Source organism: Scardinius erythrophthalmus (assembly GCF_964197995.2).
Source record: "Scardinius erythrophthalmus genome assembly, chromosome: 11".
Classification (NCBI taxonomy): domain Eukaryota; kingdom Metazoa; phylum Chordata; class Actinopteri; order Cypriniformes; family Leuciscidae; genus Scardinius; species Scardinius erythrophthalmus.
In genome coordinates, this window is record NC_138231.1 from 40,759,303 (window position 1) to 40,777,138 (window position 17,836).

The 17,836-nt window shown below is 36.6% G+C and overlaps 1 protein-coding gene across 1 annotated transcript; it reads left to right on the top strand.

Annotated features, from left to right (window-relative positions):
• Nucleotides 1-221: 221 nt before the first annotated feature.
• On the top strand, nucleotides 222-15,862 carry cd164 (CD164 molecule, sialomucin). The gene is made up of 6 exons (XM_081378825.1): nucleotides 222-401; nucleotides 3,849-3,920; nucleotides 12,447-12,530; nucleotides 12,703-12,780; nucleotides 13,248-13,316; nucleotides 13,413-15,862. The coding sequence occupies exons 1-6, from the start codon at nucleotides 326-328 to the stop codon at nucleotides 13,574-13,576; spliced, it is 543 nt and encodes a 180-aa protein (XP_081234951.1). The 5' UTR covers nucleotides 222-325; the 3' UTR covers nucleotides 13,577-15,862.
• The last annotated feature ends 1,974 nt before the right edge of the window (nucleotides 15,863-17,836 follow it).

Below are 17,836 nucleotides of genomic sequence, written 5' to 3' on the forward strand. Positions count from 1 at the left end.
TCAATGTCAGGTACCAGTTCTAGTAACTAACAGCTTTAAACGATGAAAAACACAAATGGCGCCAATCAAACACAAAAGTTCCTAAGATTTGTTTGCAGCTCAATGGAAATATAGCGTTGTGAGCCCCCGAGCGCCCCCTGCAGGACAACTAGTGTTTACCACACGCTTTCAAGCCGCATTTCCCATCCAATGATGACAAGAAGATCCAGTCACGTGATCTTGAAAGCAGGAAGTGCAGCCACATCCACAGCAGCGCTACAGTGAAACTGCAGACAGCTCGAGCTGAACGCCCGAACAAGGACTAAGAATAGACCAATTAGGCACCATGGTTTGGAGACTTTTCTTCGTGACATTATTACTAGCCCTATTGGGATCAATGACAGGACAGGAATCTCTGACGGGTGAGTAAATTTATCATATTTAATGTAACAGTGAAACAGCGTGTCCTGTTGTTACGACGCAAACCAAAACAGTCTCAGTCACGCCATCGGCTACACCTAAACTGTGATTTTAATTAACGTTAGGGGTGGTGGCGATTCTGGTTTTATAACGATATCATTAACGGTTGTTTCAACACTTTTGAGGAATAAATATTGGGTAATGATTCAGATCTTATTGCATCAACTGCCCTCCGTCAGTCAGTTGCCAAATGACGAGGTCAGATTTCAACAGAACTGATAAAACAATACTAGAAATCAATTAAAAACTATGTTTACATAGACATTTTAAAGTAACGTAACGTACTGATTTATAAGAGTCATTCGCGCGGTAATCTGACTACATCGGTCTGCATGTTTTATTACACTAAAAATAACCGATTCCTAAGAGTCATTTATTCAGGAATTAAACTTTTCCGGTCGCTCTGAATGATTTTGACTTATAATCGAATCGAAAGAATCAGCTGTTTGAGTATTTGTAATATATTGGTCGGGATTTATGTCTCGCGCTGTAGATACAGTAGTGGCGTAGTAGCCTACAGGAAACTACGGTGTGTATTCCATACCGGCGGAAGTGTGAACGCTCGACGGCCGTAACCGTTAAAAACAATTATTTTTTAATTAATTGTTCTAAAGAACAAGTTGTTAAACGCGGTTGATGCACTTTTGCCTCAAAGTAACTCAAATATTTAGACATTTTAAAAATGTTTCTGTTTTCTTTATTTGGTTTCGATTTTGCCCTGGGCTCTAACGTTACCGAACTCAAAATAGTATAGTTTTTTCCATAACTGAAACGATTATTAATCTCTTTTAATCTGTCACTCAAAATGATCGCTGTTATGTAACGTAATTAAATACATTATGGTTTTCTATTTTGCTATCTTGTGGCTTTGCTTCAATTTAGCTCTACTGCAATTTGAAGATCTATATTTATCTAGAGAATCACATGTTGGGCTGTAAAATAAACCAGAGAATTCTGTCTTCACCTCTCTCTCTCTCTCTCTCTCTCTCTCTCTCTCTCTCTCTCTCTCTCTCTCTCTCTCTCTCTCTCTCTCTCTCTCTCTCTCTCTCTCTCTCTCTCACACACTCTCTCTCTCTCTCTCTCTCTCTCTCTCTCTCTCTCTCTCTCTCTCTCTCTCTCTCTCTCTCTCTCTCTCTCTCTCTCTCTCTCTCTCTGTGTTGGGACAAAGACATAGCCAGTGTTTCATCAAAATGTCATAACTTAATATTACGGTGAAGTATGCAGGACTTCTCCATTAATTTCAGTCTGCTTAAACCCGGCCTGCAAGTTTGTTTATTTGCCTTCACTTTTGATTGCAATGCTCACATCTCAAAAATCAGTCAACAACCGATACACAGAACCAAGTCCCCAACCTAAACTTTTTCTTTTTTGATTAATCCATTACACGCGGATGTACATCACAATGCAGAAGAAAAGATCTGTCTGTTAACGTTACTTCCATTTCACTGTGACTTTAAGTGTGTCACTTGGGTTTTAAACAACCTTTGTTTGGGTTTTGCCAAAGACGTCAGATCATATTCACTTGATCACAAGACTCATTGGTCCTCTTCCCAGTTTTTCTGTTCAGCTACTCCTCATCTACACTATTTAAAGGGATAGTTCAGGATTTTAGACATGAATCTCTATAGCTTCCCCATAAGCAGTGTGGTGCATTGACCATGACTTACCCCCGACAGCGTCCTGTGAGCCGAGCTCCGGTGTAGCAGTCGATTCTGTTCCCTATCGGAATTCCTGTTCCCCCTGAACGAGCCGTGTCTGCTGACAGCGCATGCGTCAAAGCCTTAATAAACCTTAATAAATCAAAGCCTTAATAAACATTACATTGAAATCTGTAATAATGTTTTAAATTTGAAAAGAAATAATCTGGATTGAATTGACAGATGGGGGAAAATTCGCTTCAAATAAAAATAAAAAATAAAAACAATAAAAAACGCTTAAATTTCGGGAAAAAATACAATCCTTTTTTAACCTTTTGGCTTCCCGTACATCCAGTTGTGCTTCTTGCTCGTATTCAGTTCTGATGGTACGCATGGTAACTCGACAACTACGCATGATTTGTAGTATGATTTGCGTAAAGGGAACAGGAATTCCGATAGGGAACAGAATCGACTGCTACACCGGTCCAGTTTTGGTCAAGATGAAATTAGTCCGGCAAGTTTGCTGGGGTCACGGCAATAAAGCTTTTTTCTTCTCAAATCAATATGTGTTCAAAAGAGTGATATATTTGCGTCACAAAACCGCTGTCTATGGAGAGGTCAGACCTCGTAATGGCTTGGCACTATTTTCTCCCCCGTCATATCACTGCGCGCTGCCGCTACCTACAGCCAGCTGGGAGCCGCGCACGTGTCACTTTGTTTACAGCTCGTAAACATGTCTGACTACAGCAGCGACGATGGCAACATTGACTTCGACACACAGCCAAAATGATATCTTTTGGGATATCAAAAGGATAGCTTCTTTATCTTCGCCAGTTTGGAGTTCACATTGAAGCCCAGAGCAATGAGCCAAAGTCGCCTCAGAGCAACATCTGCCACAGGAAATCTTTGAAATGTGTGAGGAGAAAGCGCCACATCTTTGTTTGTACAGTCCGGATAGTCACAATTCCGCACCATTTTCTACAAAGCTTGTACAAACTGATCGCTCTTGGTGAGTAGCTATGTTAGCTCGTTCGTGTAGCTGTTCTGAGCACGTAAACACTGCTGTAAACACTGCCGAACAACTGAAAAAGTGGTGTGCGCCTGCGCAGCTCGCAGCTGGCTGTAGGTAGCGGCAGCGCGCAGTGTTATGACAGGGGAGAAAATAGTGCCAAGCCATTACGAGGTCTGACCTCTCCATAGACAACGTCTTAGAGACGCAAATATATCACTCTTTTGAACACATATTGATTTGAGAAGAAAAAAGCTTTATTGCCGTGACCCCAGCAAACTTGCCGGACTAATTTCATCTTGACCAAAACTGGACCGGAGCTCGGCTCACAGGACGCTGTCGGGGGTAAGTCATGGTCAATGCACCACACTGCTTATGGGGAAGCTATAGAGATTCATGTCTAAAATCCTGAACTATCCCTTTAAGATTAAATATGTCAGTTCACAAGCTGAGAATATTCTAGATTGGCATATTGTTAGCATGGTTCTGTTATCTTTCAACCTAGAGACTTGGAAAATGGATTACTGAATGAATTGTGGTTACATAGTTTTCCTTGTTTTCAGGGTTAAAGGCAAAGAGATAACACTGACACATGCTATGGGAGCAAATCTAGCTCAACAATGGAGTAAACCTGTATTAGATGGGACAGTGTGTTCCTTGCTCATGATATGATTGTTGTAAATCTCAATGATATGTTGTTTGGCATGCAAGATATGTTATTTATTGGTTTGTTTCTTTTGCAGATGATGTCTGTGGTCCATTGACATCTTGTGAGGCATGTGAAAATGCGACTTGCCAGTGGGTGAACTGCACAGGTCAGTCCCTCCTCCATGTCAAATTCAAAGCTCACATGACAACAATTAACTGACCTGAAAACAGTGAAATGCAGACAAGCCATGGTTATACCATGATTAAGCAACCTCTTCTTGAACATTTTGGATATATAATTACATATATGATAAGATTTCTTCATAAGTGGGATAAATAAATAAACCAGTTTGCTCATATTAATGGAAAGCCTTATTTTTTCCCCATTACATGGAGAAAATTCTAAGCATAACCTGTAGTTCCCAGAGTATCTTAGTAGGTCTACTCTTAAATTAATCTAAACACAGACCATGTGACTGTCTAAAGTGTTCCTGATGTGGCGTACAGATAATAAATGAACACCAGTGTTTGTGTGTTTGGCAGTTCATTCAGTGATTAATGCTGGCTTCGGTCAGTGTGAACCTGAAGTAACTGCCCTTTAATCCCTGGAGTCCTTCTCCATGCCGCTTTGCTAATGGATGACGTGAAATGAATCAGAGAGAGTAAATATACTAATGAAACGCACACACTGTTGCTATGGCACTCAAGGCTCTTCAGGGGGAAAAAAAACAGGAGAGAAAGTAAGCAGAAAGATGGCTGTATCATGGATGAAAGGAGTGGAAAATTAAAATTGCAACAGAAATGATTGAGTAATAATGAAATATATTTCATATATTGTTTCAAATAAAATTAAATGAGGGCTTTAAAGTCGTAAATGATCTTGAACTTCCCGTTTTTGTTGAATAAATTTGCACAGATTTGAGTTTGCTTTAACACACGTGCTCATAAGTTGAAAAATTTAGGAGCACAAACTTTAGGGGCGCAATGCAAATTTTTCAAATGTGTTTGTTTAATAATGTGAAATATAAAGAGACATTATAAGGAGAACACAAAGTACACAAGGTTCTTTGAATATTATTGCTTCAAACTATTTTGACTAATTGAGCAATTATTAAAATGAGCAATAGCTCGAAACAGTAGTTATTATTCGTTAACGTTAATAAAAATACAACTGTTCATTGTTAGTTCATGTTAGCCATTGGTATTTGAACTCATCTAATTTGTGTTTGACTAAATAGACTTTACATGTCTTCAACTCAATTTTCATTGTAAACACAACTCAAATACTTTGTGTAACAGAAACATAATTCAACTGAGTAAACGCCAGTACAATTAGACTTTTACCGAATTCACTTTACAACAACATGCTTTAGCTCTATTTCACTATTTACATTTCTGCCGTTCCATCAGCTTTCAGAAAGTGAAGGTCATTGTCATTCAGCGCATCCATGCTTTTCATCAGCGTTATTTATTCAATTAAATAATCGCCTTTTAAAGTTTAATAATCATACTAGGCTGTATTGTTATTTTTCCATAACCAAATTGAAACCATCTAAAAATGACAAGTCGTTTTTTTAGTCGCAAATGCGAATGAAACGTTCGCACTGTCGAGCCCTGACATGGGAGAGATACCTGCTACCAGATAACTTTAAAAGATCCTTGGCTATTCTAAGATTCGGGGTAAACCATTTAAAATAGGCAGAGACTGTGATTGATAGCTTTTTATTGTTTGCTATTATGCATAGTATTCTGTTAAAAATTTCAGTACAGAGCCAGAGGTTTGTATTCAGAGTTTATATTCTACAGTAATGACAATTCATGCAAAAATCTGGGGGGAAATAACCCTTTTTTCCACCTTTTAAAATCTGTCATTTGTCACATGTCTTTTAATTTGCATATTAAACAGTTCTTGCTTCACACAGAAAGGCAAGAAAAAGCTTGTTGAATCTGCCTTTTTGCCGGTTTTAGTCTATGGAGATAGTCCACAAAGACCCTGTTGAAATCTGTGGATTCTGTGTATCATTCAGAATTGAGAGATTTATAATGCATGCAAAGTACTCTGTCAATCACTGTGTATTATATGAAATGGTTGGTTGGCCCTCACTTAACACAAGAAGGCTCAAACATTGGTTGACCTTTGTGTACAAATCAATAACTGGACACACTCCTTCATATTTAACTGCACTCTTAGCACCTAGTAGATCAGAATACAATCTAAGATCAAGTAGATACAGTATATATGATGTTCCACAAACTAAAACAGAGTTTGGCAAAACTGCTTTTAGTTACAGTGCTCCAACTTCATGGAAAAATCAGCTAAAACTGCAGGTTTTTATTTCACATACTGAATTCACATACAAGTCCTACTTGATACTTGTTTGCAATTGTTTTAAAATGTAATTTTCTCTTTTTATTTTTAATATTCCTGTGCATTCCTGTCTGTTTGTTACTTGTTGTCTGTTAAAGTTAAAGTGTATCCTCTATGTGCTGCCTTCTTGGCCAGGGCTCACATGTAAAAGAGATTGTAATCTCAATGTGATTTTTTTTTTCCCCCGGTAAAGTAAAGGTAATATAAATTAGGTTAATAGTTAAACAGAATTTATATTACACTGCCTGCAACAACATAGTTATAAACCACTTCCTTGAAGGTTCGCTTTCACAGGCTTTGTTCTCAAGCTTAAATTAAAAGTCAGCTGTCATTCTCCACAATCCGTGAGAGACTGTAACGTGTCTCAAAGTATGAGACTATGCTTGACCGCAAAGAGAAGTGGTCTGACGTGCCCGAGCAGGTGTAGTGTCTGTAACCGCACCTCCCCCAGAACAAAAACGGTAGCATTAGCATTGTGTTATCGGCTCCCTAGAGACGATGCTATCGGTTTACACTCATTCAGTCAAACAACAGACTGGAAATATCTGGGTCTTTCCTACTGTAGAGCAAACTAGTGTGTACTGGTTCTGTAGATAATTCAAAATAGGTTTGCAAATTTTAGGACAGGACTTTTTTCGTTTGAGGGCGTTTCCACAAAGCCATGGTTTCTGAAACAATGTTCAGGCTAAAATCTATGTGTTGCGACATGAGCTGTAAATATACTCGTTTGAATTATTGACGTAGGACTCTGTGTGGGTGTAGAGGGAAGGTGAGACGAACTGGAAGGCAGTGTTTGCACAACAAATATTGAAACGTTTCACTGTTATATATCAATACCTGTTTTGCTGATGTTATCTGACATAATCATAACTTGATAGCATGCTCTATATATAAACTCACCAACATCACACACTTAGATTACATGTAGTGTTTCATTCACTTATCTTACAGATTGTTGAAACAGTCTTTTATAATAATAATATTAATAATTTTGTTCTTTTATAATTATTGATATTTATAGCTGCATAATACCAGTACATATCATATGTTCTTATTGTTGTAGTCTAAGGATGTAGTTATTATTATGGTGTCAAAGCACAAATAAAACAATTATTGAAAATCATTTAATGGGATAGTTCACCCAAAATAAAAATAAAAACTCATCATTTACTCACCCTCAAGTTGCTCTAAACCTGTATAAAGTTCTGGGGCCTCATTTATAAACGTTGCGTACGCACAAAAGAAGGCGTACGCCGCTCTCTACACAATAATTGGTATTTATAAAAAGCGAACTTGACGGGAAAATGTGCGGTCCTTCACGCAAGGTCTTACCCAGGCGTACGCACAAAAACGGGTGAAATGAGAAATGGCGACACCGTCGGCAGATGGAAGAAACACGTGAAAGTGTGTGAAACTGTAGACCGTTGTGTAAAAGAAATGGCAATACTGCCTCTCATAATAACGTGAAGACTTCACAAAGCAAGTCTTACAATTAACAGCCTACACGAACAGCCGTTTGATCGATCTGCAGTGTAAAACAAACAAAATCAAACGAAGATTAGAACAGAAATTCAAATTAACACATATTTGCAAAAAGAAAAGTGAAATATGTTCTGCAATAATACTGGCATGTTATGCAATTCATCCTCATAACACATCTGTAGCTTGTCAGATGCAATCAAATGGATGGTAATAAAATGCCATGATGCCGTCACAATGCGTAATGACGTGAGTGAAGTTACGTTTCTTGGTTTTCCTCTCTGTGTTTGCCATGATTTCGCAATCGATGAATATTAATTCTGGGCGTTTTACGGACTATTTATGGACAACTATGGGCGTGACATGAAGCCGCAAAAGCTGCGCTACATTTAGAATTGATTGTGATTTATTAAGGGAAAACTGCGTAGGACGTGCGTGTGCACGGTTTTATAAATCCGAATATTTCTGTGCGTACGCACGTCCTATGTTTCATCCGTACGCCACTTCTGACGCAAATCCTACGCCAAGTTTTATAAATGAGGCCCCTGGTTTCACTTTATTTTGATGGTCCCTTTAACACATTCTGTTGTCTAGAAGTAACATTGCACCTACATGTCTACTAGCTCTCATTAGAGTATTAGTAGACTGGTAAGGTTAGGGTTAGAATAAGTTGACATGTAGTTGCAAAGTTACTTATAGTCAGTAGAGTGTCTGTTGGAGGACCATCACAATAAAGAGTTAGTAGATATTAAGCAGACACTCTACTAATACTCGAATGAGAGAGTTAGTTGACATGTAGTTGCAAAGTTGCTTATAGTCAACAGAATGTTCAAAAGGGACCATCAAAATTAAGAGTTACCAAAGTTCTTTGTTCTTCTGAACACAAAAGAAAAGATATTTTGAAGAATGTTGGTAACTAAACAGTTGCTGGCCCCCATTGACTTCCATAGTATGAAAAAAAAAATACTATGGAAGTCAATGAGTTTCAAGTTTTTATTTATTTATATAGCACATTTAAAAACCGCAAACAAGGCTGACCAAAGTGCTGAACAATACACAAGATAAAGAACAAGGACAAACCACACATTCATGACAAAAACTCACAATGAATTAAAAGCTAAAGAAAAAAAAAAGGTTTTAAGAGAAGATTTAAAAGCAGTTAAAGACTGAGCCGCTCTGATGTGAACCGGAAGGCTGATAGCAATGAGTGAGTAAATGGTTTTACTATCCCTTTAAGTTTACTGCATGTTCTTTTTCATAACAGTTATGAGACTCTTAACCCTAAAATAACCTGTATCTGTCATAAAAGATAGTTTGGGTCTATTTCTAGTTATTTTACTACCGGTAATTAAACTTGTGGAAGTTTTCGTGTGATATATCTTTCCAGTAAAGTATGTGGCGCTTCTCATTGGCACATGTGGACTGAGACAGAGGCACAGATGTTCACTCTGGTCTGTTAAGAGTAGAATCTCAGCAGCAGGTTTTGCAGTCTAATCTGTGAAAACCAGTAAAAGCGGGCTGATTGACATCATATTCATTCAACTGATTGCTCCAGAAAGTGCCAGTGCAGTCCTTTTAAAGTAATGAACATGTATGCATTTCCCTTCAATCATTACTTGAGTCGGGTAGCTGAGTTTGGTTTGCTGTCCATGCAAACTGCTGAGGGGTGGGAAGCAGTGTAGGAATGTAAGGACATTTTTGCTAGTCAAGCACTTATTCAGAAAGCTAGGAATTGAAAACATCTTGATGTGTTGTCATAGTGGAATTTCAACATGAGAGTTGTACCTTTCACAAAAGCATGTGACATTTCTTTCTCTGTGTATGCTGTCTTGAGGCATAAAGAACACAATGCACACACTTCATACACTGAGCTATAGTTTAACACAACTGGTAAAGCTTTTTCTTGGGGCTCAGTTCTCACCGAGAAGCGCTTCTTTTGACATTAAATACTCAAAAGTCCGTGACAGTCAAGGACACATACTGAAAGAGAAGGCTAGTATGCTTGACTCCTCAAACTTGTAGCAAGTTGTAGCAACAACTAAAATCTTTTATACTGGCCTAAACTAAGACTACACAAGATTATTTCCTAACTTGAGAACTTGGTTATGTCATTAATATAATATAACATAATATACCCATATTGTTCCAAATATAAGACGGTGCTTTTTATTTGGAAATACATTTGAAAAAATGAGTTGTCTTATATTCAGGGTCTAGACTCTTACATTTCAATAATACACCACAACAATAGGGAGCGTCAAATACGTGTAAAACAAGTGTGCCCCCCAGGACTAATAAACGCATCAAACAACTCTCTTTTCAGTACTATGTGATCAGCGTAAGGAAAAAACATTAATATCCCCTGGATCAGATAGGTTATGCGGATATGTTTTTCTGTCACTATACATAAAAAAAGGTGAGAAATCACTCATCAAATGATAACTGCAGGTTATTTTTATGGTATGCCATGAAGTGCTTATTTTTAAATGTGATTGTTGGTACATTTTACCAGTATTTACCATAGTTTCAATACAAAAATATGCAAAAATACGAAAAATATGCAATATAAAAATGATAGAAGACAATATTTGGTGCTCAAAAAGCCTTTTTCCGAAAGGTACATCTTGAAAAAGGGTCGTCATCGTCTTATAATCAGGGTTGTCTTATATTCGGAACAATATGGCTTATAATAAAATATAAACAAATTCAATGTTTTTATTTATTTATTGTGATTTGAAATGGTTCTACATTTAAGTATTTTATTTCTAAATAATTTTATGTATAATATAATACATGATTTCGGTGTGACAATGTTTGCATTTTAAGCACATTATCTGTGAGTGAATGAGTCAGTGAGTCCATTGTGACGGGGCTTTCTGAACTTAAGTCAATGACAAACTTGAGGAAGAAAACAGTGTCGGTAAAGTGGATTTCGAAACAATGTGTATAAATTGAATTATTGCTATTACAAGGAATTCGAGTGCTGAGCTGTCTGTCATACAATGCTGTTCATGTGTGACGGAGGAGGTAAATGGAAACCAGCTGATTGTGACACAGAAGTTTCTGGAAAATCTTGCTTGATTCCTCCTACTCTCTCTTTATCTCTTTCTTATTTGAGTGTGACATACTGCCAGTTCCTCCTTATTATTTCTGGACCAATAACCTTTTATAAGTCATGGGACTGTTTATGTGACTTTATTCTTTATCTGATGGAATGTTAGGTGTACCGAAAAATCGATGCAATCACTCCAGTTCTTTCTGCATCTTTTTTTCTCCCGGTTTTTTTTTTTTTTTTTTTTTTTTTTTTACTGTTATATTCCTAGTGTTGAATTAAGCAATGTGGTATGTCTTGCTGCTTTTTATAACAAGTTCTCCACCTCCAGGGGCTGGTTTCACAAAGCTATTTTAGACCGGTCTATTTAGAAAAGTCTAACATTTATGGAAGCTTGTTTCCGCCACAAAATAAAACATTTTAAAAGATAATTGCGACTTTTTATCTCACAATTGCGAGTTTACATCTCGCAATTCTGACTTTATTTCTCAGAATTGCAAGATATAAAGTCAGAATTCCGTGAAATAAAGTCACAATTGCGTGTTATAATGTCAGAATTGCGTGAAATAAAGTCGCAATTGCATGTTATAAAGTCAGAATTCGGACTTTTTTTCTCGCAATTGCGACTTTATATCACGCAATTCTGACTTTATAACATATAATTGCGAATTTATCTCGCATTCTGACATATTTTTTCAGAATTGTGAGATATAAACTCAGAATTGTGAGATATAAACTCACAATTGTGAGATATAAAGTCCAATTCTAAGGGAAAAAAAGTTTTTTTTTAACTCAAAATAGTTTATATCTCCAAATTCTGACTTTATAACATGCAATTGCAACTTTATATCTCGCAATTGCGACTTTATATCTCGCAATTGCGACTTTATTTCTCAGAATTGCGACTTTATTTCTCCCAATTCTGACTTCATATCTCGCAATTCTGAGAAAAAAAGTCAGAATTGTGAGAGAAAAAGTTGCAATTATTATTATTTATTTATTATTCAGTGGCGGAAACAAGCTTCCATAAACATTTGCTCATAAGACTAGTCTAATGCAAGTTCGATTGTTTCACAAAAATAAAGACTTGACTTAATTTAGACCAAAAAAATTAGACACCTCTTACCCCCAGGCTAACTGAGGTCTAAGACTCTGTTACCTTGGCAACCAGCAGTAACAATCAGTTACATTACAAACAGCCAAAAGAAAAGGGAAAATGGCTAATAATTTAAACATTTCTTCTTGTTACTACATTCTCCGTTAAATTTCCCAAGTAAAATGTCCTTGTAACTGTTATATTCCTCCAACAAACACGGTTGAATGATCGAGATCATTCAAGATCGAGATCATCGAGTTGCTTACTCGATCCGCCATGTTTTTTTGTTTTGAAAAGTGTCTTATTTTACCCAGAATGCATTGCAGTGTAGTCCTACTTAAGATAGTCAGAGTCTTAAGTGCTTTGTGCAACGGTCTGATTTAGATGTCTATCTGAAGTCTGACTATCTACTATATCTGAGCCATAGTCAAAGTCTATCTTAGTGAAACCTGCCCCTGTGTACAAGGATTATTTGAGTCAACATTACAACACCGCAAATAATAAAACAAAATGCCATTTGTTGAAGAACTTTTGCAATTTTAATTAGTGCAGCTAAAATATTTCAGTCAATCAGTTTGTATTTAGATGCCCATATTTGAGTATCAAATTTCTCTTTCTCTTTCTCTTAAAGTGCACAGTGATGTTATTTGGTCTTGTTTGTTTAGTTTGTTTGTATTTTTGTCTCCTCTGCATTTCAGTTGATGCCGGTAAAACCGAAGCTAAGTGCGTTAATGGCAGTGTTGAGAGCCAAATAGCCAACTGCACCAGTATGAACTGCACAGGTAAGTCCTGTCCCACTATCTCAAGCTTGTTTTTATAATAACTAAAATAGTGCTTGGTTGTAGCATTCATCAACTCCAAAACATAAGCAATTGACTCATTAGCTATGATATGAATGTTCTGTGACTTGACCAATTGTATGTTTGGATGATGACTGTTTTCTCTGGACTGCAGTACCAGTACCGGCCACGACAGTGAACCCCGCCACGTCAGTGAACCCCACCACCCCCACCACCATGAACACTACCAATGGTACGACCTTCCACACTCGCATCATTTGCATTCATGCGCACCTCACAACACAGAACTACCTAATTCAAAGCCCAATGTCAATTTTATTCAAAGAGCACATTTAAATACAACACATAAAATAGAATGACAGATAACAAAAGTGAATAGAAAAAGTAAACAATAAAATCAACAAATTTTAAATAAAGTAATTAATTGATTTAATGAAAATGATTCAGGGCCACTATGAAAGAAGCAATGATACCTCCTTTACTACATGTTAATATAGATACAGGCCTAAGCAAACACTCAAATAGAGCATTTTATCATGTGTATCCGTCTCACAGTGACTTTAAAACGCATTAAAAAAGAAAATACACTCACATCAGCTTATAACAAAGAGCAGTCTGAAAAATGTGATGTATTGGCATTTTTATTGTTTACTGATACAATACAAAAATGAATCTGAACAGCACTTTTGTTCTGTTTAGCTACCACGATAATCGCTTCCTCAACAATCACCTCCACTTCTGCTCCGACTTCAAACGGGACGGCCGCTAGTAAGTACAGCTCTCTCTGATGTCCGCACCTCTTAGAGAGTGAGACACTTCTTCACCCTGTCAGGTTTGACTGAAATTTTTTTTTTTTTTTCTCAGACAGTACAACCACCGTGTCACCTACAACTTCTCCATCTAAGACGTCCACATTTGATGCCGCCAGTTTCATCGGGGGAATTGTGTTAGTCCTTGGCCTTCAAGCTGTCATCTTTTTCCTTTACAAGTTCTGCAAATCCAAGGATCGCAACTACCACACCCTGTAACTCTCTGCCACCTGGAGGCACCACCCGGCACCACAAAACCTACACTCCAACCCCAAAAGAGAGAGAGAGAGAGAGAGCAGTACACACAGATTCTATGATATTTCTCAAACACTCTTCCATGTTTAGCCTGATATTTGACATTTGATGCCTGTGATTGGAGCTTTAGCGAATTCATTTATGTTAGAGCTCTCACAAGCACTCAAGTTCGTTAACACAAATTCACACACGTTTTTTTGAGCTGTGGAATTATGGGGTTTCCTGCTGCGTTCATGAACAACCACAACTTTCAAAATTAAGTTATATCTTTAAATGTTTCAATTATTTCATTTTTGATGACCACACAGTGATTCGTCTCCTCAATGTCTTGGTGTTTCCCCTTGAGAAGGGGCATGAGCTGGATCTTCTCATCATGCCTGTGGCAATACTTCCCCCATTTCCAGTGTTAATTTCACTATGGTCAGGTCTCTTCACTAAAACAGTGTTTTATACAGTTGCCATGACTTATGGTTTTTTATATTCTACCCAGTCATCTTCACCAAGTGCAAAAATAATATCTGTATATTTCAGGAGTGAATGAATGCCCCCCCCCCCCCCTTTCTTCAAATCTGCATTTTCATCACATACTCTTTTGGTTTGTGACTGCCTGTGTTGTGGTGTTTATTTTTAAAACACTTTTTTTGGCCATTGATCTCATTCATACCAACCAAGAGAGCCAAAGTGTTTGCAATAAATTACATTCCCCAGCTTTAACTATCTACAGTTAGAGACATCCATTCTCAAAACTAGTTCAACCTGGCATCTCGCTCCCCTTTTCCCTCAATTTTTTGACAGTGGAGTGCTAGGTAATGTCAGAGATGCGTTATAAACCCTTAGTTAACATCCCATGACCTCATTGGGGATCATTGTGGTGGACTTACCAGCGTATAGGCCATTTTAAGTTGTAAATTGATGGAGCTTTGAAACAACAGAGGCTCAGCCAATCCAGATGAAATGAGTTATTAGAATTATAACATTCTGCCGGACATGAGAACGAAACGAGGCACACTGTGAGTATCGAGGATCCCATTCAGAATGATTAACAGTTGAGTCAAAGTGCCTTTAGGTGGAGGCAGTGGCTTGCTGCCTTAAAAGTAAGCCTTAAAAGTGTGAATGCGTTCTTGGTGGGCCGCCGTCGAGGCCAGGCTCTGTGTTAGTGTGTCTGCCTGTGTGTCAGTGTGTTTATGGACACGCATGCGTGCTTGTATCGATGAAGTAGATCTAGTGTCTGCCAGCTGGACTGATCGCTATATTATACAGAGTAGATAATTAAAAGGTTTGATTATGGATTAATGTTATGTTTCCCTAAAGCTTCTCCCAGTTCTCAAGGGTCATTTCTTGCTTGCCCAGAAATATCAGTCAGATTCTAGAGCTCCCATTCAAAAGTAGATTGAAATTTGTACATAATCTGAACTCTTTGACCATAACCTGAAATCAACATAATTTTATATAAGGCACTGAAATGTCTTAAACTGAGGTTGTACACAGAGCCTGATGTTTTTTAGGAGCATTTGTGTTAAAAACCCTTAAAGAGAACTGAATTGTTCCCTAGAAAAGTGCATTCAGGATATGTTTAGATCTGCAGATTTTGATGAACTCATGATTTAATGCTTGGGTTTGATTTCTGGAATATAAAAATTGAGCTTGAGTAGATTTGTTTTAAATGCAGAATTGACTGCCTTCTTCAGCATATTTCGTTTAGTACTCTGTTCTTAAATGCATTTGTCTGGCTATTGCGCTGGTACGTGTATAGGCCTAGGGCCTGTTTTTTTTATTGCATTATTCTAAAATTTGAAATGTAATAATCTTGATTAGCTTGCTGCTAATAACTTCCTCTACGAGTCGTAATGTGGTTGGGTTTAGGAAGTGATTCATGTTATTTGGGTTGCAAATATTGTAATGGCAGAAATGAATAGATTTGTTTGGTGCGTGCTTTAGTTTCATCTGCTTCCCTGACATCCCCAACGTCGAAATGTTCGATTGCCAGCATTGTGTTAACTGCATGTTTCTCAAAAGATGACTGTTAAGGCCTCACTCTTTATTGAACCACTCTAATTGCTTGTGCGTTGTCATACTGTATCACGGTGCTTAAATGCCAAAGGTGTCTATTTTAGCATGAGTCACTGAAAAGCTGCTATAATGCTTCACAAGCTTCATCTTGCCTGTAGTGTAGTCAGATACAATCCTACTGTTTGCCATTTCACTTCAGCTTTTCCAAATTAAAAACACTGGTTACATAAATGCATAATTACACAACTCGTCATCGTATTGTGTGTGTGTATAGCATCAGGCTACATCCAAAGATCCCACTTAATTGCAAATGGATTTTAGCTGCGCATGCAAAGGGCTGTAAAGGGCATATTACATGTATGGATTTAAAGGGATAGTACACTAAAAAATGACAATTGTCACTTATATCACATATATATATATATATATATATATATATATATATATATATATATATATATATATATATATTTTATAAAAGAATAAAATATTTTTTTTTTTTACCTTCACGTCATTTCAAACCTTTTCTTCAGCAGAAAAGGTCATTGTAGGGACAAAACACTTTTCAGAATAGAATTTGTTCACTGAAGAATACAGTCGTACAGGTTTGGAATGACGTGAGTGTGATAAAATTATGATAATTTAACATTTTTGGGTGAACTGTCCATTTTAGATCCCTATTCAGAGCTCCGTGAAGGATGCTAATGTTTATAGATAACCGACTCAAATCCTTTCGCACACTCAGAGAATTCATCCTAACTTTAATTAGTCTGTGGCCTTGTTTTCTTATGCCATTATGTCTGTGTGCATGCATCAGATTTCGATTGAAACAGCCATAACAATGCCATATTTTACCATCGCTCCCTGAGCTAGTGTTGCATTCCTTTCTGCACCTTTTGAGGAAAAAGTGCCTTAATTATTTAAGATTATGAAGACTTCTACTCAGAGACTTTGAGCGTTTTAGAGTGAAGGTTTAAAGATTATTGAAGTTGTGAGTAGTTAATGAGAGAAACGTGGAGTATTGCATCTTGCCTGAGCCAACATTTAGTTATCGAATTACAAAGAGTTAATAATGTCTTTTTTTTTAATAACTGTAATTACTTTGGCCTATTGTTCAGTAGTGCATTTGCTTTTCATAAATCACTGCACACGCCCCACATTACACTCTTGTTGATTACTTTTTTGTCTGTTTCCAGAAAGTCTGCCTTAATTGTTTTATGCTCTATTATGTTGGTTTTATTTCTCTGGAACTCGGATATCTATCTTTTTGTTCTTGTGTTTTCCCTCGTTTCAGATCTGCATTCGCATTTAGGTTGAAATGTGATAAATTAATTAAAGTTTGAGTAATGTAAAACAGTTGTGGGTGGTGTTTTATGTTGCCTTTTTCTTTAAGAAAGCTTTGAGAGTAACACTTTTACAGTGGCATATGTTGGAGATCCGCTCTCATCTCAAGAGTAAAATAAATCAAATTTAAAAAAAAATTGTAGCTCCCAATGCACCATTAAATCTTGCAACTGTGACTGTTTATTTTTTTATAATTGTCACTTTGTCTCCCATCTGTAACTGCATCTAACAACATGACTATTTCTTATTTCAAACTTTATTTATTTTCCATTTTGGAAATGGACTTTATAAATCAGTTCGCTAAATATAAGGATTGTCTTTTCGGTGTAAAGATGTTTTTAGGATTTCACTTTAAAAGCTGCTAGAGAAAAATCAATATCTTAGACACAAACCATAAAACTGAACAAGATCTCATGCACTTCTTCACTGTTAAATATGAGCAAGCAAAAATGTGATTAAAGGTTTATGTACAGTAGCAGTCAAAAGTTTGGAAACATTACTATTTTTAATGTTTTTGAAAGAAGTCTCTTATGCTCATCAAGCCTGCAGTAAAAAAAAAAAAAAAAAAAAAAGTAATATTATGAAATATTATTACAATTTAAAATAATGGTTCTCTTATATATATATATATATATATATATATATATATATATATATATATATATATATATATATATATATATATATATATATATATATATATATATCATTCTAATATGATGATTTGATACTCAGTTATTATCAATGATGGAAACAGTTGTGCTGTTTAATATAGTTTTTTGGAATACTTTTTTCAGGATTCATTGAGTAAAACGTTAACAGCATTTATTCATAAAAATAGCATTTATTCAAAATAAAAACATTTCTAAC